The sequence below is a fragment of the Denticeps clupeoides genome, chromosome 19 (assembly GCF_900700375.1).
Source record: "Denticeps clupeoides chromosome 19, fDenClu1.1, whole genome shotgun sequence".
Taxonomy (NCBI): Eukaryota; Metazoa; Chordata; class Actinopteri; order Clupeiformes; family Denticipitidae; genus Denticeps; species Denticeps clupeoides.
The window spans coordinates 12519771-12543585 of record NC_041725.1 but is presented as its reverse complement, the minus strand read 5'-3'; the positions used below and the strand labels follow the sequence as shown (position 1 = coordinate 12543585).

The following is a 23815-nucleotide window of genomic DNA, read 5'->3' as shown; positions in this document are numbered from 1 at the left end:
TTGGAGTAAAGCGCGAATGGGCCAAGGTGGTTTCTTCATGCATGGCTTGTTTATGACGTTGTGTTTGGCTGTTTGGTGGGAGTCGTATGAGCAAATCCTGTTTATTCGATTATAAAACCAGCACCCGTATGCCACTCCCTGCTGCCAAACAAACACCAAACCGGCCATCTGAGGAACACAGGAGGGGAACCTAAGTTGGTGGGGGTTCTGGCTGCTTTTTAAGAAATAAAATTCAGCTTGTGTCCCCAAGGCTGGTTGCTTATTTAATGCCAAGTTTGCTATTTAATTTGAACACAAATGTGAAACTTTGATTATGCTAGTATTAACAAAAAATATATTTTATTATAAAATGTTCTTTCCAAACTGAGAAACTGTTATATATACAAACAATTATTGTTCAGAAAGCAAATGTATTTTATTACGTTTAATCTGATTAATGGGATTTCTTAAACAAAATTGTATTTTCAAGCTTCTGCTATTGGAAAGCATAAGAAGTGGGATGACTGATTCCCAAGAATATTGGAAGAATGTTTTTTTTCTATTGGTAGGAACTGCTGTCTAAATTATATATTTTTTATGGATCGTCCCTTATGAAGCACAAAATTTTTTGGATGTGGCTTGTTCAAAAATTCCTTCAATGTTCACTTTATGCTCACTCAATTTTCCATTACCCCTCTTTGTCTTCAGCTTGGAGTGCTTCATATAGAGCACTTTTTTTTGTCTGAAACAGTTGCAAAAATGCCCCACTCTGTTTCCTAATGCAAACCATATTCCCCCTGTGTAGGAATGTGCTGTTTATTCATAATTGAGGAAGCTCCCCCATCCTTCAATGGCAGCATAGCAAAAGTCTGTTTGCATAAGGTGACATAAGGTAACATGACCAGATGGAAAAAGGAATCTCAGAACTATTGAGATCAGCCATTTATTATTTTTAAATATATAAAAATCATGATAAATTAATTAAGTGATTTAAATTATTTTTCAATTAATGACCCTAATACATAGGTGGGCAGATATGTAGTCCAAGTAGTGAGGGGATTTTACAGAGAACATAAGTGTCACAGTGATATGGAACCAATACAGAAACATCGGACTCTAACAATATATTTTATGTTATGTTAAAAATCTGATATGTAACAAAATACATTAAACTCAGTTAGCCTAACAATACATGGGAAATTTCTTCACATATCTTCACTATGCATTGCCACGTGCTATTGAAAGAATGAGAAGCATCACACTATATGGATTTTCCTCTGATCAGTGCCATAACCCTTTAGTACTGACATCTGCAAACTTACATTATAGGCACTGATTGCTTGACAGTATGTTTGTGCGGGTCATTTTAGAACAGATCGTTCTTGTGCAACTCAACCTAAGGCTTCAAATGAGAAATGAAATCCATTCTAATTTGGGAGCGAGACCCTCACGTGCTAATGTGACTTGGAAGAGATTTGTTAAATGCACTCAGCATGATTACAATGTAGCAAATCAGTTTTTGGCACATGCAGGCACATCTCTGGTTTTATGGTATTGATCATCTTCCGGCAACCTGCTCTGGAGTAATGACTTTCCTTGATACAGTTCCAGGTCCCCAGGTTGCTGTAAAATGAAAATCCTGTCTCAGCTCTGTCTTCCAAGCAGAATTTGATTAGTATTTCAGGTGTCCAATCGAGCAGATACCACCATGGCTTTGGAGACGCAATGTATGCTAGAATTTTGATGCTTCAGTAGGTCAGCGGTCCTAGTAGCTGATCAATGACCAGGATGTAGTTGAACAATAAATAGGAGCTGTCTATGGTGCTGCTTCCTGAGTTTTTAAGGGGTTAATTGAAGGTGTTGTCCGAGTGGTCCAGCACATCCATCTTGTTAATAAAATAACATTTACTTGTATGTTTTTGCTATGATCTAGGTGTGAGCAGATGATTTTATTGGCATAACAAAATACACAAATTAAATGAAGTATGTGATACATTGTTTCTCTCCTGCCATTTCTCTAACCTGACACTGTTGATTTTTCACATAAACATAGCATGGTTTTTTATGTTCGTTTTATGAATGTTATATAAATCCTGTCAGATTGGAATTCATGCATTAACGTTGAGGTCTAACACTTCTACTCACTGGAGACACATATGTGGTTTTGCACTATTAAAAAAATATTCTCAGTCAAGCCCTAATCTGAAAAAAATGGTAAATAAGATTTTAATTTCAGTAATAGACAATGAATTGAGGTTATGATATAAGTGTATGATATATGATATATCCAGCTTCCCAGTACTCTAACAGGGCACAGTGCTGCTGTCATGGAATACTTCCTGGGTCTAGCCAGCTTTTCCAAGTCAGAGCTGAGCTGATACATTTGGAATATGACTGCAACCAAACAATATATCAGTCCTTTTATCAGTCCTGTCAGTCCTTTAGCCATGAACTGCTTGCACATATGGTTTACAGAACATCTGAATGCACTTTTCTCTGAGAAGAATCCACATCTTCACTAGATCATGCGTCAACCCAACATTCTTCCCCAAATCAATTATCTAATTATTACCCAGTTCTTACCTGGAGGAGAATTTGGCTGTAATGGTGTAATGGGTTTCAGATAAAGTGATTGAGGAAAAGTATCTGGCAAAATGTCACTAATAGAATGTAATGCAAATGGCTCTGCAATATAGTGAATAGTTAAGTGCATTTCTTTCCACGATCATGCTAGTTATAGTTAAATGACGTGCTTATGACTGCAATGAAGGAAGATGATGTGTCCTGTTTACTGTTTGTCTACAACGGTTTCATTGAAAGCCTGCTGCAACAAGACAATGGTCCTATTCACAACAAACTACCACAAGATGAGGTAGCACCATTTTCCAACACGTTTCTCCTGCCAGATTGGTAATATATTAAACCATCCACTCTCACTACAGCTATTCTGGTCTGATCTGAACTGAATCATCTGTGACCCTCTCAAGCAGAGCACATAAAATGTTTGCAGTCTTGGACAGTACTGAATGTCACATAAATGCAAAGAAGACATTGACTGAATTTACTGGAATTATAATTTTTTGGACATTTATTGGCTGTGAAGAAGTTGCGTGTGTGTGTGTGTGTGTGTGTGTGGCCATGGGGTTCACTTATTTTAAACCCTTGTCTGCCAAACGCAATTAGAGCTCAATGGCATTTGGCAGCCATGGAGATTGATTGAATTGACACCTCAAGTGAATTGCACTGCCTGTGAACTGTGGGAATGTAAAAACATTGTGGTGTCAAGAAAAAGTTTTAGAGCCAATGGAATGGGTTCAGGAAATCAGCGCCATTTTTACGTGTTTCATGTTTTTCATTTTTTCAGCCACATATTTTCATGTATTCTCTCAGAACTCCTCTGTGATGACCTGATATATTTATACAAAAAATACCAATAGTAATAGTCAATTAGGATAATAAGTCAGAGGATGCAAAATTTACAAGAAATTTGCAACGTGTAACAGGAATGTGGAAATAAAAAATTACAATTGCATTATATTCAGCAGATGCCTTTATCCAGAGCAACTTACAATCAGTAGTTACCGGGACAGTCCCCCTGGTGACACTCAGGGTTAAGTGTCTTGCTCAGGGACACAATGGTAATAAAGAGAGGGGTTTGAACCTTTGACTTTGTGGTCTCATAGGCGATAGTCTTATCCACTAGGCTACTTCAAGCTCTGCACCCATGGGACATTCTAAATACGAACTACACTAACAAAGGGCCTCTGTTGCAAGACATCTGCCTTGCTGCTTGAGGTCACTGACAATATCTTGTAGACACAGATTAGGCTAGAACAAAAGGTTAACCCACTCTCATGTAATGCAAAAATCCTGGCATACTTGGTTCTGTAAGACAACCACAGAAAGGAACTTTATTTACAGCAAACCTGGACAAAACAGGTCTATTGGTTTCACTAAATCAAAGAAGAGTTTAATCAACAAATTTCCTACCAAGTTGTCCACCTGTATAGAAATCTGAATTCAGACTGGAACCTTGAAAAAGGTCAGTATGGACGATCAGAACCTACATGCATCGTACTATTTTCTGCTAACTGGGACATTTAATTAGTTAAGTCATAAAGAAAAACAAAAAAAAATGTCATGAGCATCTTTTCTGTTCAAAGGATGTGGACTTGGAACTTGGACTTGGAACGTGGGTGGTAGTAGCCTAGTGGGTAACACACTCGCCTATGAACCAGAAGACCCGGGTTCGAATCCCACTTACTACCATTGTGTCCCTGAGCAAGACACTTAACCCTTAATTGCTCCAGGAGGACTGTCCCTGTAACTGCTGATTGTAAGTCGCTCTAGATAAGGGCGTCTGATAAATGCTGTAAATGTAAACTGTTTCCTTTTGATCGTGCAGGGTTTACGGTCTGAAACGCTCTTGAGCAGCGTTCCAGACCCCAGAAGGACCCTATTTTTGCTGCTGACTGTCACTGTGAACACTTTATCACTTTACTGTGTTTCCAATATAGAACATCTTTTCATAAGGATTCAGTTCACTTCCTGTCAGTGTTATGCTTTAGGTCATGCAACAAAGGAATTTTAACTGAAGAACTAGAGTCAGAATCCAATGCTAGAAAAAAAATGTCCCACCCACGAAAACAAGGAACTGAAGGTACTCAGGGCGATGGCAAAGTTTTTATATGAGAAAAAAAATGCTGTGCTGAAAAGTAAGATGCACACTTTCACAGCTCAGGTTTAAAAAAAATAAGTATAAAACATTATTGTGTAACAGACAGTTTAATTGTGGGATGGCTCTACTTGAAAAAAGTCAGGAAGGATCCAGGGGTACATTTCCCAAAAGAATTGCTTGCTTGTAGCATCTGCATGCATCTGAATGGGTCCAACAGCTAACCTAAGCTTTGAGAAATGCACCCTGGAACCCTCGATCTAAAGACAGATCAAAAACGTAAAAAAAAAGTTAATTTCACTTCACTGACCCTGCGGAACAAAGAATGTTCAGAACTATTTAAATGTTTCCATCCATTGTACTTGGTGACCTCATTTGAGCCATGATCATAAGCGCATAAGCTTTATGTCAAGGAAGAACATCCGGCAAAGCAATTTATGATGTAAGATTTACAAAGCCAATTTGCAAAAAAACATCCAAAAATATTCAGGCATCTGTAGTGTTTTCTCACATCTCTGTCACAGTCTCCTTAAACACTGATAGTCATCTATATGAGACCAATTTTGCCAAAGAAAGCAACGCTTAGAGACAGAAGACAGACTGGAAGGCCTGAGACCAGGCAGGGCGTATACTGTACGAAGATCCACCCGGCTTTTCAGAAGGAGGCAAAGAATGAAGCCATTCCCTAATGTTCACAATCGCGAATGGATGACCGTGTTATTTTTCCTCAGCTCTGTGGAAGAATTATTAGAGCAGATGTTTGTACAGCTGTGCCCGTCTGAAGGAAAGTCTGGAGCATTTGTGGAACTACAAACTTGAAGAATGAAAATCATTTGAATAAGAAATGAAATCATTTTCTTTACTTGTGAAACGGACCCGCTTGATGCTGCTCGTTACCTCATGTCCTCATTGGACCGTGTAGCATGATTTCACTGCACGTAAAGGCGAACCGCAGAGCAGGCGGCCAACTTTCTGTTTGTAAAATGTCTGAGTGTAATTCCGATTATAGTGAACATAAGTGTTTTGTGCAGTTCTATCCGTGGAGGTTAAATTGTGTGGAATTAAATGCAATTTTTATGAACCCATACTACATTCTTAATTACATTACAGTTCATTTAAATGAGGTTCAATTTGTGGCTAGTTCTACCTTCAGTTAGTTTTCATAGTACTCGTTTGTAACTTTTTTTTCTAAATCTGTTGAACATGCAACATGTGGATGTGTTGCAGTGTTGTTCAAATGTCTAAAATACGAATGTATAAAATTAAAATGTATAGAATTCATCAACAGGTATTGCTAACAATAGATAATTGCTAACCTAGTTATCTATGTTGTTTTTCCAGCATGCAAATTGGAACGCAGTCAACTAAGATGTGACGTTGTAATTAGTTTTTTAGGTGAAATGAAGGTATCATAAAAATATACATTAGTTTTAGGCCATTATCAGTTATCATTTAGAATATTGGAGCAATCACCATACTACATAAATTTGTCTCATTGGATTATAAATTTATAACTGCATGTGTATAGGTTATTGTATTTTACCAATGATTGTTAAAGGATGCATTGTCCATGTATGGTTAATAGATTGATAAGAGCATGGGAAGACACAAAAAAAAAAAAAACATGTTCTATTCCAAGAATTAGTCAGAGCACATTGCTGGCAGAAGGGCAGTCCAGACTATTGGAATTTCAGTTTTTCATTTTTGGGGTGGAATGGTATCTGATGAGATTAGGTTGAAGGTCTTCATAGCTTTCCCATGAACGTCTGTCTAACCCAACTGACCAGAGGAATTTGCGCAATCCGATCAAAGATTTCCCACGTAGCTTCGTGAAGCAGCTATATTGTTCTGCAAGTTAAATTTAGTCTGGCATTTTCTCTTCAAGTTTTTAGAATCTAAAGAACTGATTGGGCCGAGCATTTCAGGCAATGGCTCTGAGGAGGTCACACACTTCTTACATTCAAGCATGACATAATCTGGAGATTGCTCATTTTCTGCTACATTGAATAGTCTGACACCCTTTGAAGCATTTCCCTCATGATTCATGTCATGGGATTTAAAAAAAATCTTAACTCCAAATAATTCCAGGGCTACGAAGCATATTTCCAAGAAGCACAAACTGTTTCTTCTTCAACTGAAATGTACAATTTCACCACTTTAATTAGTAGCATATGAACTGAGCTAAAGACATGGAATCTATGTGTTTTCAATGTTTAGACTTTCACACTTCAGAGACTGTAGATCAAGTTTCCTGCATTAGATAATGTGTGAATGTCCCCTATTTTATGAATTAACACGCCTTTGTGGCATGAAACCATGTAATACACAAGCAGTTTGGGATCAGAAGGTTGCAGGTTTGAATCCCATCGCTGTTCCCATTGTTACCTAACTCGATCTTGCAGCATGAAGAGTAAAATAGAATAGACAGGACAGCCACTTTCAACCAGACTTCTGCCTCTGAGCAAGTGGCTTACTAAAGGCAACAGTCCAGAGGAGAGCTGCTGTATTGCCAGTGATAACATGCTCACCCCACTAATTTGAGATCCTGGCCTGGAGTCGTGATGAAGGCACTGAGGGGACAGAGGGCATTGATGGGCCTTGTTTTCATGTTCATTCCACATGTCACTTTGTTTCCTGCAAGTTGTTGTGTTTTTCAGTACTGATTCTGTGCTAAGTGGGAGTCTGCTGCTATAGTTCACAGTTTTGTCAACTTTGAAATTCAGTCACAATGATTATGGAAACCAGGCCCAGTTTATAAAATTAAATTAAATTAAAGTAAAATATTTAAAATATTAAAATAAAACTGTAAAAAGACGTCTGATCGTTTGAGGTAAAATTCCATCTATAATATGTGTAATACTCACTTACACATTACACATGAACCAGCAGTGAATAAATACATGACATCACGTGCCAAAAATAAATAAATAAAACACATTCTTCATGCTACTCTAGCTCCTTCAATTATTTTTAACTACACAAGAAGAATGTGATGCACATATACTTCCTACATGAACCATATAAATTTCTGAGCAAAAAAAAGTCATTACACAAATAGTATAAACTGCAGACCGAGACCAAATAAAGTGAATCTTAGCGATGACAGCAGCAGGAGGATCATGAAGACTGTATTGTTGTAATAAAGAACCGTACTCTGTTCATGGTCCTCCTGCACTTGTCAACACTTTATTCCAATAAAAAGGAACGTTCAAATAAAAATGTACATTCACAGAATATGCATAAAATGCCGACATCCCCAATAAATCATTACATGAATGTCTTAATAATGCTCTGTAGCAGAGTCTCAGATAGTTACTGTGCTTCTTCCTGGTAATATTTTGACATCTAACATAGCAGCCTCAAGGTGGCGATATGAGGCTGGCATATTTTATTCCTTGTCATGTACAAGTCCCCGAGCTGGATATTGTTCACATGCAAAAAATTAATCTGGAAAAAAAAAACGGACACAGCCGTTATGTGATAAATTAATATTTTATGTTGTATACTCAACAGAGGCCATAAACATGACATGTCGAGATTCCAGCATGCATGTATTATGAGACAGTGTCTTTTTTCTTTAAATGCTGTTTGATTCTTGCTTCCACACAACCCTGCGAACTGCAGTTCGCGGATTATCTGGCTGGTTTAAACAGGCAACCTGTTAATGAGAAGTTTCAGGAACCAATCACATATTTCCTGGATGATGTCAGGCTAGTGGGGAAGAGGCCGAGCATAACACTGCTCTGAGCTGGTGGAGGGCTCTGTTGTCCACGTGCACAGGGGTAAATTGTTCCCAGGCTCAGGCCTGCAAGTTCTCCAGAGCCCTCTGTGGACCTGCATGCCCAGCTGTGAGCAGCATTATGCCTGTGCCAGCCCTGTGATTGAGTTCTCTCAACCCGTGTGCCAAGAATTACAACTGCAGGAATGCCTGGATGCAGGAACCACATTTTCAGCTAATACCTCACAAAGTGACCATAAAAGGCCGAGAGTCTTTTGCAAAAGAACCAGAACGGGGAAACAAAATGTATTTAAGGTAACATGAACACAAATTGGGTGAAGCTACATTTCCGAAATGTCACATGTAATAAACATTAAAATAAATGAGATGCTCTGTGACATTACTCTTTGTGTATCTGCACTAATAAAAGCTTATGCATGCGGCATTTAGTAAGTAAGTGGACTCCAGAAAGCAGTTTATTTTGTGAAACCTCTCATTACGACAGCACAGCAGGGGGAAAATGACCCCTTCGAACCAGCCACAGTGTGCACAGTTAGGAGGCAGACACTGACTCATGCCTCCCTACCTATTAAATTTGGACAATATATATATGAAGTATGTCATGTTGACTAAAAGCACTGTGGTATTACAAACCAGTGTAATTCAGGATGTCATTCAGTATTCAAATAATTGTCTTTGCTGAAAAAGCACTAAACATTAAATAAAGGAATCTAATTTGTCATTTACATTATTATGTAAATTAAATATATGTCATTTACAATTTTCCTGAAAGAAAGGAAATGAAATCATATAATGTCTACGGATTCTTCATTTCTGTTGTATATTTTATAAATGTTTTTATGATGTTAATAAAAAATAATTTCATGGCTGTCAAATGTAGGATGGCACTGCCATCTTGCGGTGAAAACACAACATGACAACCTGAACAAACGTCTGATCCTATACATGTTGCATACTAAACACTGTAAACAAATTAGGTCAGCAATTAAAGAAATAATTACAAAAATATTTTAAATTGGCAGAACATTTTATTTTTTTATTTTTCTGAGAATTTCATTCACATGATGTTTATTCATTGGCGGATAAATGTTGTGACAATGGTCACAAGAAAATACAAATTATTATTTCTAGGAATTACTAACTACCTCCATGATTAGCCTGTTTACAGGACCGGAATCCAAACTCGAGTAAATGTGTTGTAATCCAGTGGACATTTTCAGGACATTGACCATAAGAACCAGCTTTGCCGAGGACTACAGTAAGTACAGCAGGTAAAAACAGTGTAAACTATTTTCAAAATTCAATAATATTCACCAACCCTGAGAATTCATGCCCATTCCCTTGCAATCCATTTAGTGCCAAGCAGTGCATACTTTTAGGATATAGCTATAAATATCCCATATTTGTACCATGACAGCAGATTTTGCATGTGACAACGCAACAGACATTTCTAATCTCACAACATGTTTTATGTTCAGATGTTGTACAGTTTAATGCTCAGATCTATATTATTTAGTATGTATTACAACAGACTTATACCAGCAGTGTTGTAAATAATGTTCAACAAAATGTTTACCCCTTAAAGCCCAGAGATGAGCATCACAGAAAAAAATTATTGAAACTTTCAGCATAAAAAGGAACTTTTTAAAGTTCCTATATATTTCTATATAGTTTCTATATATTTTTTTCTAAACGTAGTGGGAGGTTTAATGCCTCAGTGCTACTATGTCTAATTTATTCATACGGATCCCAGGGATTTTCCCTATGATTTGTTTTTTATTGCTCTTGTGTGTCATGTCTGTTTGTGATCTTGTTGTCACGTGTGTGAGTGTGACACTTGTGTGTTGTGCCAGTCATTAAATAAGCAATTTCTGGACTAATAAAGTTTTCTGATTCTGAATAGGCTGTCTGTAAGGAAAGGGCTTATAATAACTATTCAGTGAATAATCATCGAGCCTGCCGCCCACTCCTTACTTATTTCCCTGTTTGAGTTGCTGCAGGATGACGTGGTGACATTAGCTCAGGGATCCGCATTGGTTTCTCCACTGTTTTCTGCATTCTGTCCCGGCTGTAGTTGCTCTTGGTCACCTTCCTGAGGGGGACGGCTTCGCTTGAAAAATCCACACTAGAAGGCAAAGCCACACAGATGACTATTTACTAATGTCTATGAATTTATAGACCAATACTAATGCTATTTCTTACTATTTCTAGAAAAATATATAGGACATTGCATCACACAGCCTTGAGCTGCTGCCCCACCCTGAGCCCGGTGTTAAACTGTATCACAGACAGGTTTAGAACTGTTTTAAGTGATTTAGATAATAAACAGTAACATCAGTCCAAAAGAATGGATAATTGAAATGCATTTTAAAAATGTATGACTACAGTACTACTCTATGTAATAATCTTTTATTTTAAATGTTGTTTAGTGAATACATTTTTCTTTGCTGGTGTTTGGATGCCATGCTTTGCACAAGTATGCCTATGCAATAGCTGATCAATGTGACCATGGGACACTTGAAATATACAGGAAGGCCAGTATGTATATTTTAAAGACATGACAAAATTTCTAAAAAAATGATATGATTTATGTAACAAAAAAGATTGGATTAACAGAAAAGCATTGGCTTACGCTGATAAGCGTCCCATGACCAATTATTATAGTAAGTTCATAAAAAAAGGGCAGTAACGCTGGAGGGGAATCTAAACACAAGACCACAACAAGACAAGAGACATGGCAGCAGAGGACGCACTCCAAACCACACAAATAGCACGGTGACCTGCACGATCTGCAATAAAGTTGCTAATGCCTTATTATTTAAATATTTATATATACACACAGAAATTGGACCAACCTTGTACATAATAAAGATGAGCAGAGCCAGCAGTGCAAGTCCAGCCAGTACAGCCAGAACTATGATCCAGTAAGGAACTGCCAGCTGCATTCCAGGGATCACTGCTGCCACCAGAGTAGTGATCTGCAGAAACATGCATTACTGTATGTTAACTTCAGACTGTGCTTATTTCTTTGGGATCGAAAATGCACACTTGTGTGAACACCTACTTTAGTTGAGCCGGAAGGCAGTGTGTACTGCAGCTGTTTATATGGCATTTCTTTCACAGAGAAGGTGCTGGTGGAGATGACAGAATATGAGCGGTTCTGATTTTCTTCCTGAATCGGCAGCACAATGTAGTGAGTACAAACACACACACAAACTAAAACCATTACAGCTGTAGACAGAAAGAGTGTAAGAGATGAAAGTTTATATTTCTGTAACCTTTCACGCCACGATTACGATTTATCTGTAATCAATATAATATTAGTATGAGTTGCTGCATGCAGAAGTTCAAAAAAGGACACACCAAGAAGAATTAGTGATACCTTGAGGAAGGTGTCCACGGCAAGTCGTGAGCGTATATATAGTGTGGCAGACATCATTTTCTCCAGACGGCCTACATCACATGTTAGCTTCAAACATAAGGCCTTACTGCAGTCCTACAAAGAATAATGTATATCTTTTTAGACATTTTACATAAAGAGTACTGTTTTTTAGAATTATGTGTTTATCTATTAGCATTAAAAATGCAATGTATATAAACCAAAGAACAGCTTATTGGTCATATCGGTTTGGTGAATCTTTAGAAGGTAACATACCAGTATCACAAGCTCATCCTCCTTTGGCTTTTCGTCAATGTCACGACGATTACGCGTTCGTCCTTCTCCCCGATCTCCACCATCTGGGGTGGTTTGGTTTTTTGTGTCAATCGCTGCCTAAAAAAAAGTACATAATATCCCCCCCAAAATAAAACCAGTGACTAGGTCAGCCTATTAGTTTTCATTCAAACTGTATTTGTACACATGTGGGTACTCACAGTAAGATTAAGTGGGTTGATTACTGCATCTGTTCTGCATTGTATTGGACCATCAGTTTGGAATCGCGTGATGTACAAGAGCGACCCATTGGTGAAGCTGTATGGCCACTGAACCTCCATTACAGCCTTGCTTATTGTACTAGGTCCTATATTCACCAGCTGGTTGATTTAAAAGAAGGATGTCAGTGACGAAACAACAACCTCCTGTTTATTCTAACATGGAGTGAAAAGTGAAAGTGAAGTGATTGTCATACACAGCACACGGTGACACAATGAAATGTGTCCTCTGCATTTAACCTATCGGCCTTAGTGAGCAGTGGACAGTCATGACAAGCGCCCAGAGAGCAGTGTGTTGGGACAGTGCTTTGCTCAGTGGCACCTTGGCGCTTTGGGATTCGAACCGACAAACCTCTGATTATGGGGCTGCTTCCTTAACAGCTAGGCCACCATTGCCCCTGCATTTGAATTCAGAATTTGTGTGTTTTACATATTTTCAGAGTGACCTTTCTTTAGTTTCAATACTGCCTAAATCTTTTGCATAGTATAGTAACTTTGTGTATAGGCGTTGCTAACATGATGCTTATGTAATCACATAGCTACCCTTAGATTTAATATATTCTGAATAATACAACCCATTGGATAATATTGATGATCTTATCAAATATTCTCCAATACGACGTCAGACATATGTGATTAATAATCACTGGACTAACCAACTTCACACACAGTAAATGACAAATTTTTCAGTACTTGGTATGTATGCACAACTGCTGGGCCAATGTCATCTTCCACCTCAGGGGGAACTTTTGGCTCCCAGTTCGGTAGGGGTAGGACAATCTCATCAGGATACGACACACTGAAAGAACCATTTTTTTCTGTTTCAATTTCAAGCATTTGAAAGTCTCTTTTGGACATTTTCTAGGTACTATGGTCATAATGGCATATGAATGCATACAGATTTTGCTTACCCACGGATGTCAATTGTGGCTAAAACAGCTAGTTTTGTGGTGGAGGAAATGAGGCTGCTGATTCCATTTTGCTGGTTGGTGCTAATAAAACAACATACATTTTAATGACTCTTAAAGTCTTTAGACAGAACTAGCAATAATTAGCTTTATGTAACTGTATCTGTTTGGACCTGCGGATCTGCAGTTGAAATGTCACTGCCGTGTCAACGTCAGACACTTGGTTCAAGCTGAATTGGAGAATAATAATGACCTATGGAAAGGAAAAAGGCAGAGAAGGAGAAGAAGAAAAGTTGTAAAGCTGCCATTCTAATTTCATGGCCAACTTCAGTGGTCTAACTACAGCAGTTACTGAAAGAGTGTTGTTGTGACAGGCTACTCACAGATGTTCCTGATTTCATAGGGTTTCCAAGGTCACACACCACTTCTCTTGTCTGATTCTCTTGCTTGTAGGCACATGATGCATGAGTTCCCTTTGTCAAAACAGCATGCATTTGTTTAATTACCTATGGTCAAGGTTTAATTATCTAAGCTTATTGTTACAGGTAGTAATTTGGTTGGTGCAACCGTACCGGATTAACCATGCGGTTAAACTCTGCCTGTGGTGGTATGATAACATGTAGTTCAGCTTCATATGCACCCTCTCCAGCATTCTGAGCTGTGACCTCCAGATTTATTGGACTGTCGTCACCAATATAGACCTGGTCCCTGTCACTAATAGCACACAGTCATAGGTAAGGACACAAACCTATAAAAAGTGTGCAGTATACGTAGGTACATGTCCAGTGACCTAAGTAGAGATCCTCTGCTTTCTTCTTCATAGTAGTACAGACAGTTAAACATAATCTGTGTTACTTTCAAACTGACTTAAACAGATTTTTAAAAAAAACTTACTTCTTAACCGAAAGCTGCAGGTCTGGTATGCAAATGTTGTCCTCGCCACATTCCAGTAAGATACTAACCTAAGCATCAAAGGCACAGGGAACACATTCATTTTTTTTAGTCTTATGTTACTCACCACTAGTAAAGGTCCCTTTGTTGCTCGCATTAACCTGTTTGATCATGTTGCTTGAGCTGAGTTGGCTGAGGATGGGCTGGAGGCCCGAAGAGTCTGCAGCACTGGTGTAGTCCACCTTGTACTCCAGAAACACGGCTATGGGTGTGAACTTATCCCTGAATTCTGAGTCTGCCTGAGGTACACAAAGATTTGTGGCATCTTACAGACTATTGACTGACTGATAAGCTTAGCAGAATTATCAGGTTAAATGCTACAAACTCACTATGAGATAGGCGTCCAGCAGGTCACATGTGGGCTGGCTGTTGCTGGACACAGTCATGTCTTTGCTGTTCAGCGAGGAGCTGCTTAGCAAAAAGAGAGCTCTCTTTTTGGCCACCTTCGGCTTCAACCAATCAAGTGACACATTAACCGTGACCTCTAAAATAAGACAAGATGACCCTTTATTAGTCTCACAAGTGGGAAATGTACAAGCAACGTGCATCTCCTAGACAAGAAAAGGGACAAAAAGCAAGGGATGCTATAATGCTTGCATTCATCTATTCCTCATTTCACAGAAAATGTGATTTGCATGCTTAAACACATTTGGAACAAACAGAAAAACAAAGCCACTCACTGAAAGTAGGGGAGAGTCCATAGCCTTTTGCCATCAGACAATATTTAACTTTAAAGCTGAAAAAGGCAATAAAACAAGTCATATGCATGAAGTTATTGAAAGCGTCTGCATACCTCTCAGTCAAACTGATGCTGGCCCTAAAAATGTGGATGCCGTGTTGAGGCTCCTTGGCTGTATTGCAAGTTAAGCCTTTATCGGGAACCAATCATCAGCCATCTCTGTCACTACATGTACAACATCAGTATCTCCTCAACAACGTCCGAGACTGATTTTCATCAGAGTGTGCTACTAGTTTGTTAAATAGCCCTCATGCAGTACAAATTCAATTTCTGTCGAAGACACCACACTTCAGACACATTAAACTGGCATTTTCCAAGAAGTTTGCATTGAATGTTAACTTATAAATGCTGTTAACTTATAAATACTGATAAATGCTGTAAATGTAAATGTTATAGTAAAATATTACAATAATAACAGTATTAATGCTAGCATTTTAATTTTTTTTTTTATTATTTGGAATATTTCCCACCAGCTGACTTTATTCGATGTGAGTGGAAGAGTGCAAGACATGTCCTTTGGGCTTAGAATTTGAGGAGTGAGGTCCAGAGTGACATTGATGGAGATGATGGGACGTGCCCTGCAAAAAAAAAAAAAAAGAAGATATATACAAACCAACTGATTTGAACAGCATACTCAATTTGCAACACACTGTTTACTATTAAAACCTCAATTTATTTGTTTCAATATACAATTAAAGTAAATGGTTAGATATCTGTATTGAAGTTTTACCTGTATAAAACTGCTTTATCTGACCCAAATGCTCCCACAAGCACATCTGCATTGTGACAGACATATAACAAAATAAACACATTTCATATTGTTGTAATTGTTTATGAAACATATTCTCACCGTAGTCTGTTTTTACCTGGATAGCCATTTTTATCAATGTCAGTCGCTCCTTGCAAAGAAAAGCCAAAGCTTGGTGGTAATGTGGAGGTTGAGGCCCATTGACCTACCAGGATCTGGGTGCGTACTGGCCCTGAACTTCCTGCTTGCCCATTAAACACATACACAACACCCTTCCCATCTTGGCCACCATATGGAGCAGAGATTGCTACATCTGGGAAATCATTTAAATGATTGAATTTATTTTAAATTATTTTGTATTGCATAACTTATGCTTCGGCTTAACATATGTGTTTGATATGGCTTACCATTGTATCCGTCCTTGTCCAGATCTCCAAGTGGACTGATGGCACTACCAAAGCGGCCATAGATGTCATAGCCAAGTAAAAACAATGGCGGCTGGAAGGAAAATCCTCCTTTTCCAAGATACACATAAACCTGCCCCAGCTCTCTGATTTTACCATCAGATCCAGGATACATAAATAGAGGAGCGCCCGCTAATAGGTCCATCGACCTAAGAATGATTGAATAACGCAATGTAAGGGACACAGACTATGAAAATAGGCAGCAGGTAAACCTACCACGCCTAACAGGAGTAGAGTTTTCACTCACCCATCACCGTTTATGTCCACCGCAGCAACCGAATGGCCGAAGTAGGAAGCCATCTAAGTCACAAGAGAGACATACAGTTGAAACCAAAAGTTTACATCCACTGTATAAAAAGACATAAAACTGAAATTAAATCATACAAAACCCTTTCAGTTTTAGGCCTATTCAGATGCCCAAAATCATTTCTATTTGCTAAGTGTTAAAATCATGTGTGAGAGAATTTTTTTGAGATTTTTTTATTACTTTCTTCAAAGTCAAAAGTTTGCATAGACTAAGGTTACTATGCCTTTAAACTATTTGGGAAAGCCCAGATGATGATGTCATGACTTTGGAAGGGAAGCGTCTAATAGTTTAATTGACACCAACTGAGTGAAAAAAAAGTGAAGTGATTGTCATTGTGATACACAGCAGCACAGCACACAGTGCACACAGTGAAATGTGTCCTCTGCATTTAACCCATCACCCTTTGTGAGCAGTGGGCAGCCATGATAGGCACCCGGGGAGCAGTGTGTGGGGACGGTGCTTTGCTCACTGGCACCTCAGTGGTACCTTGGCAGATCGGGATTCAAACCGGCAACCTTCTGATTACGGAGCCGCTTTCTTAACCGCTAGGATATGCTTAACACCTGTGGATGTATTTAGAAGACCCGGGTTCGAATCCCACTTACTACCATTGTGTCCCTGAGCAAGACACTTAACCCTAAGTTGCTCCAGGGAGACTGTCCCTGTAACTACTGATTGTAAGTCGCTCTGGATAAGGGCGTCTGATAAATGCTGTAAATGTAAATGTATTTAAAGGCACACAAAACACTGCTTCCTTTTGTGACAGCATGGGAAAGTCTAAAGAAATCAGCCAAGACATCAGGAAGAGAATTGTGGACCTCCACAAGACTGGTTCATCCTTGGGAGCAATTTCCAGATCCCTGAAGGTGCCACTTTCATCTGTTCAAACAATTATACGCAAGTATAAACAACATGGGAATGTCCAGCGATCATACCGCTCAGGAAGGAGATGGTTCCTGAGTCCAAGAGATGAACGTGTTCTGGTGTGGAATGTGCATATCAATCCCAGAAAAGACCTTGTGAAGATGCTGGCTGAAGCTGGTAAGAGTGTATCACTATCCACAGTGAAACGAGTCCTGTAGCAACATGCGCTGAAAGGCTACTCAGCGAGGAAAAAGCCATTACTCCAAAAGCGATGTAAAAAAAGCCAGATTACACTTTGCAAATACACACAGGGACAAAGACCCTAATTTCTGGAGACATGTCCTGTGGTCTGATGAAACAAAATTTAACTGTTTGGCCATAATGACCATCGTCATATATGGAGGGAAAGGGGGGAAGCCTTCAATCCTGAGAACACCATCCCAACTGTGAAGTACATAGGTGGCAGCATCATGTTGTGGGGGTGTTTTGCTGCAGGAGGAACTGGTGCACTACACAAAATAGATGGCATCATGAAGAAAGAACAGTATGTTTAAATATTAAAGCAGCATCTCAAGACATCAGCCAGGAAGTTGGGCGCAAATGGGTCTTCCAAATGGACAATGACCCTAAGCATACTGCATAATTGGTTACAAAGTGGCTTAAGGACAATACAGTCAATATTTTGTAATGCCCATAACAAAGCCCTGATCTCAATCCCTTAGAAAATTTGTGGTCAGAGTCTACAAACCTGACTCAATTACACCAGTTCTGTCAAGAGGAATGGGCCAAAATTCCATTAAACTGTTGTGAGAAGCTTGTGGAAGGATACCCAAAGCTGAATGACTTAAACAAGTCATTCAGTTTAAAGGCAATTCTACAAAATACTAAGCAAATGTATTTAAACTTTTGACTTTGAAGAAAGTAATAAAAACATCTCTAAACGGACCTAAAACCCTGAAAGGGTTTTGTATGATTTAATATCAGACAGTAAGAAAAAGCTCTATGTATTTTTATACAGTGTATGTAAACTTTTGGTTTCAACTGCTCGCGTACATACCTGTAGTCCGGAAATGTTTGCAACAGACTTCATGTTTTTCCCATTCAAAATGTTCACCTGAACAATATGAGAAGAAAGTGATCTTCTGGCTTCTATTAAAACTGAGACCTGACTGGTCAGTGGCATTTGAGAAAAAAAACTAAGAAAGTTAAAATATCTTACATAACCAAGAGTCTCAATCCCTCTAGGCACTCCAGTAACATAATCTATAAAAAGCAGGAATAGGGGAAAAATTATTTTATGCTGTTAACTAAATGTTCTGCAGTGTGTAACTGATGTCATCTTACCATCATCACCATCACCATTAAAATCACCAACAGCAACAGAGTAACCTAAACAAAATATATGTAAAGTATTAAAAACATACACTTTTACATACCATGGATTAAGCTGATCGTGCATTTTATGTTGCAAGTCATGTGCACACTGGGCACCTAAATAATGTCAGATTTGCAATGGTCCTTTATTCAGAGTATAATATGGACTGATATGGGTTTATTACAATGAATTTATTGATAGGGCCTTATTTCCATGTGACAGCCTGATGGGGAATGCAGTTTTGATTAATTAAAATGCAAAACATTTGCCGTGTACCAGGGGCACCGTGGCATCACATACTTACCAAGGTAACTGTCATCAAAATGATATGTGGCTGGAAGGGTGGCCTGCTGGTTTGCATAGGGGGTGACAAGTTGTCCAGAAAATCTGGTAATTATTTCAGAAATGTCATTGGAGATCAGCTGCCCTGTAAAAAAATATTCATTTGTGAATCAATCAACAAAATGTGCACCCTCAAACATGAACCCATCCTGCTGGAAGTTATGACTAAATAGCTTAGGGTACATCTTGAAACCATGTGTTAATACATTATGGCCTAGTCAGTGTTACCTTGCCAATAATAACTTCCTGGTCCTCCAGTCACCACCCTATTTTTCTATTTCAGGAGGAGGCAACAAGAAAGAAAATCTCAGCCTTTCTGTTGAAGGTGAAGACATTCATACAGAAACACATGTAGTCTCTCTCTTTATATATATATGTGTGTGTGTGTGTGTGTGTGTGTGTGTGTGTGTGTGTGTGTATATATAAAATAAATACATGTAAAAATGTTTTGGTTAATGAATACAATTACATATTTTATAGCTTAACATACATACCTTACAAAAGTCTGCACTGAAGCCAGCCTGACAAAATCCTTGCCCTTGTGGACCAGATGATCCTGTGAAAAACATTAATGCGTGTTCATGAAAAAAAAAAGTAAGAAGCAACAGAACAGAAGAATAGCTGCCAAATCAACCCTGCATCAAAAAGCAGGAGAAGACATCTTAATTGGGTTAACTTCATGCAGAAAGTCTAATTCAGCTGACAAATTCAGGGTCCTCACCATGCAGGACTTGCTATGATTACAGCTGTATAATGTAAACTACAGTGAATATTAAAAAAATGCAACTACAGATTAAAATGGCATTTTTTTTAATGTAAAACAAAAACAGCCTTAAACTAATATTTAGTCTTAACTAACTAATATTTAATTTAAGCATCTTTTCATTTTGTCTTCTTGGCTTGAAGTCTATTAGCATGGCACATCTTGACTTGGCATTTTAACAGGAGTTATACCTATATCTACTGTACAGTAATAAAAAATAATTTGTATAATCCCCAAATCAATTCATATACTATGTTCATATACTGTATATGCATTAATATTGTATTAAGGATATGTCTAAAACACACATACCAGTACGGCATGGTGAGTACTCAACAGTCTTCCCACCCTTCCTTAGGAAGCATGTTCCTACAGGCTCTTGATCAGCGGTGCCATACTTGTACAATGGCGCACATGCCTGAAGCAACACCACACATCACATTATTACAAAACATATGCTGGCTCTACTGAGCCCATAATCAGTTGATGCTACGTGTTACAAAGTCTCACCAATATGTTGTCTCCATCAGAGCGAACAGTTGCACCCAACCACTGGCGAGATTTGAACTCCACTTGGACCCCCATTGAATTCTTTCGCTCCACTGAAAAGGAATATAGCATTGTTATAGATTCGTCATGTCTGGCACTGATATCAAATGTCACACTATAGGTATGATATACACTGCTCAAAAAATAAAGGGAACGCTGACTGAATATCAATTTCACAGGCTGCTTTACAAATAGAACAGGTGACAACAGGTAGTGCAGCTCATCCAGGGTGGCACATCAATGCGAGCTGTGGCAAGAAGGTTTTCTGTTTCTGTCAGCGTAGCGTCCAGAGCATGGAGGTGCTACCAGGAGACATGCCAGTACATCAGGAGACGTGTAGGAGACATAGGAGGGCAACAACCCAGCAGGGCAACAACCCCACTCCATGAGGGTGGTATGAGGGCCCGACATCCACAGGTGGGGGTTGTGCTTTCAGTCGTGCAGCACATTTGGCATTTGCCAGAGAACACAAAGATTGGCAAATTTGGAACAGTGCGCTTCACAGATAGAAGTCTGGAGCCACACCTCTGTGGGCTGATAAATTTGATCACTTTTGTTTCATCGGATTTTGTTAGCACATTCAGCTATATACAGAACAAAGTATTTCACAAGAATTTTTCATTCAGATCGAGGATGTCTTATTTTTGTGTTCCCTTTATTTTTTGAGCTGTGTATATGAAAAATACCAATGTACTGTACTTCATAATTTACTAAAAAATTAATCATTCAACCTTTGAATTTAATTTCTGGAGCAATTGATATCACCACGTAGCACCTCAATGAGAAAAAAATGACTAATTGGATACAATCTGGACATTTTCTTGCTAAGTGGTATTTGAACCTGTGACTTTGTGGTCTTTTGGTTCATAGGCGAGTATGTTAACACTGAGTAATACACAGCAAAAAAGTTACAAAAATTTTCGGCTTCCTGGACCTGGCTCTGCTCTCCACTTTACCTGCCCACAGGGTATGCAAACGGCAGGAGACAAACACGCCCGCCTCGCCTCGGAATGGGTTTCGAAACCTGAAGTCTTGGTGTCTGGGCAGGGCACGCCCCATCCACGCCGACGCAGGCGTGCCCTGACGGGTACTGTGTAGAACCTAGGCCTCTGGCATGGGGGGGTGGAGTCAGATGTAAATGGATGAGAGCATCAACCGATGGGTCTTGTGTCACCAGAGCTCTATAGATGGTGGTTCGATCAGCTGAAGGCGTCATCTGTACCAAGCTCCCTGACCTTCAATCGATCTACATCTACATCTACTGGACCAGGGCCAGGAAGGTAGTGAAGGACCTCAGTCACTCCAAAAAAAGAACTGTTCTCTCTGCTGCGATCACGGAAGCACTTCTGCTCCCTGAAGGCCAAGACGGAGAGAATGAGGAGAAGCTTTTTCCCGCAGGCTATACAAGCTCTCAACGACAACATTTACATTTTTACATTTACATTTAAGGCATTTGGCAGACACCCTTATCCAGAGTGACATACAACGTGCTTCCATGTTACAATCAATGAAGTGATCAATTCTGGTTCACCAGGACCCCCAACTATGAATACAATCTTTTATTCAATAAGACAAACAATATGAAGGTTACAAGTTAATCTAAATATTCTTTAAAGAGGAAGCTCTTGAGCTGCCGTTTGAAAGTGCTCAGTGACTGAGCTGTTTGACCTCAAAGGGAAGTTAATTCCACCACCGAGGGGCCAAGACGGAGAAGAGTCTAGATGAATGTCTTCCTTGTACCTTCAGAGATGGAGGGACCAGGCGAGCAGTACTGGAGGCTCGGAGTATACGAGGTGCAGTGCGAGGTGTAATAAGGGCTGTGAGGTAGGATGGTGCTACTCCACGTCTGGCTTTGTAGGCCAGCATCAGTATTTTCAATCTGATGCTTGCAGCTACTGTGGAGGGAACCTAGCAGAGGGGCGGTGTGGGAGAACTACTATACTCCAGCACTTGCACACCTTTTCCCTACCTGTTACACATATTTATGTGTAATGTTTAAAAGCTTAAAATTGTAATATTTGGTTATCTTCGCAATATTTCTCTGCATATCATACCGTGTATGACTGTGTATGTGACAAATAAAATTTGAATGAATACATAGTGCTTCAGTTGACCACGGTCTCCACGAACTGTTGCGCAAACGTCTCCATTTATCCTCTGCAACTCAGTCTTGTGGCAAAAAAAAAGAGAGGCTTCAGGGTCCTCTTCCGCGCATTCCGAGCCACCGTGAGCGCCGGATCGGCAATGTCACGCGTGCCGCGGCGTGTCCGGACACGACCGCGCATTACGCGCGACGCGACGCGACGCGCCCGCTCCGAACGCCGGACTCACCCGCGCTGTCGAGGCTCAGCTGCTGGCACGTCTGGCCGCCCTGCCAGGGACAGTTGAACACCGCGCCCTGCTCCACCAGCGCGGATCCGGACGCGTTCGCCCTGGGCGCCCCGACCACGAGGTTCAGCCTTCGTCGCGACGTGAAAACGACGCGTTATTAAAAAAACCATCCCGCAGCGTCATTATTAGTACAATTACTGTCATTTCCGACAACTTCATATTACTGTGAACACATTCGGTAGCTGTCGGCAAGTTAAGTTGAATACGTGCGTACTGGCTGTCGTCCGGAGTGAAGAAATCCACCGAGAAGCCGAAGTAGCTTCCGGCCGGTCCGCTGTAGACCGACGGCTTGGCGACGTCCAGATTATACGCGGCCATGTCCCCGGCCATCAGGAGCACGATCAGCCACTCCATGCTGCCCGAGTGTCATTTAGTTCTCCTGCTGCAGAGACGAGGCGAGACGAGACGAGGCCACGGACGTCCGTCTGGGAGGAGTTGGCGCGACCAGGAACTTCTGGAGACCGCGAGATGAGGGCTTGACACGCCGACGAGTGGAGATTTAAGGACTCATCCCATTCATCTCTGCACGCCACGTAAGAGTGGAACGATTCGAGCAGATATTAAGAATATATACGCTTTATGGTTCCTATTGATCTCACACACTTGCTTGAACCTACACTGAGATGAGGTTCACCGAAAGCATTATTGAAATTGACAATGAAGTGATTGTGATAGACTGCAGCACAGCAAACGGGGACACAATGAAAGGTGTCCTCTGCTTTAAACCATCACCCTTGGGATTCAAACCAGCAACCTTCTGATTAGGGGGGCCATTTCCTTAACTAGGCCACCACTCCCCTTATTACATCCAATTTTTAAATTCCATGTTATTGTGTTCTCATTGAGGAGGAGGATTCGAGTTTGTCTCTCATCTGTCATCTGCTGGGACAGTGAAATTGAACCGCACACTGAACTCAAATCGATCAAATTCAGAAGAGATGTCCTCAAAAAAAATAAAAATAAATATATATATATATATATGTGTGTGTGTGTGTGTGTGTGTGTGTGTGTGTGTGTATATATATATAAACACTGCAGCATGTGACATGCAAACATACTCAATTAGACTTATTAATCCCTCCTCACACACC

At 39.8% G+C, this 23815-nt stretch overlaps 1 protein-coding gene across 2 annotated transcripts; it reads right to left on the bottom strand.

Moving 5' to 3' along the window:
- Positions 1-9401: 9401 nt before the first annotated feature.
- LOC114769394 (integrin alpha-V-like) lies at positions 9402-23185 on the bottom strand. 2 transcript variants are annotated; one of them, XM_028962359.1, is made up of 30 exons: positions 22939-23183; positions 22665-22792; positions 20295-20386; positions 20097-20202; positions 19516-19577; positions 19250-19295; positions 18984-19106; positions 18649-18693; positions 18524-18567; positions 18362-18418; positions 16381-16433; positions 16077-16282; positions 15788-15982; positions 15652-15697; positions 15392-15499; positions 14863-14918; positions 14512-14666; positions 14284-14421; positions 14126-14193; positions 13804-13945; positions 13615-13704; positions 13405-13484; positions 13235-13315; positions 13017-13122; positions 12267-12425; positions 12049-12165; positions 11776-11889; positions 11458-11565; positions 11249-11371; positions 9402-10518 (listed from the first exon to the last, which is right to left on the bottom strand). In XM_028962359.1, the coding sequence occupies exons 1-30, from the start codon at positions 23076-23078 to the stop codon at positions 10414-10416; spliced, it is 3093 nt and encodes a 1030-aa protein (XP_028818192.1). In that variant the 5' UTR covers positions 23079-23183; the 3' UTR covers positions 9402-10413. The 2 variants fall into 2 exon arrangements, with proteins under 2 accessions (XP_028818192.1, XP_028818193.1); XM_028962360.1 differs by lacking the exon at positions 9402-10518 and having other exon boundaries at positions 11458-11524; positions 22939-23185.
- Between the last annotated feature and the right edge of the window lie 630 nt (positions 23186-23815).

Bases quoted from the DNA above. Each gene is read 5' to 3' on its own strand.
- LOC114769394 (XM_028962359.1), bottom strand. From the start codon at position 23,078: ATGGAGTGGCTGATCGTGCTCCTGATGGCCGGGGACATGGCCGCGTAT. The intron at 19,107-19,249 runs GTAACACTGACT...ATTTTTTTACAG, and splicing joins AGGAAGTTATTATTGGCAAG to GGCAGCTGATCTCCAATGAC. The intron at 16,283-16,380 runs GTGAGTGAAAAC...AATCATTCTTAG, and splicing joins GTGGACATAAACGGTGATGG to GTCGATGGACCTATTAGCGG.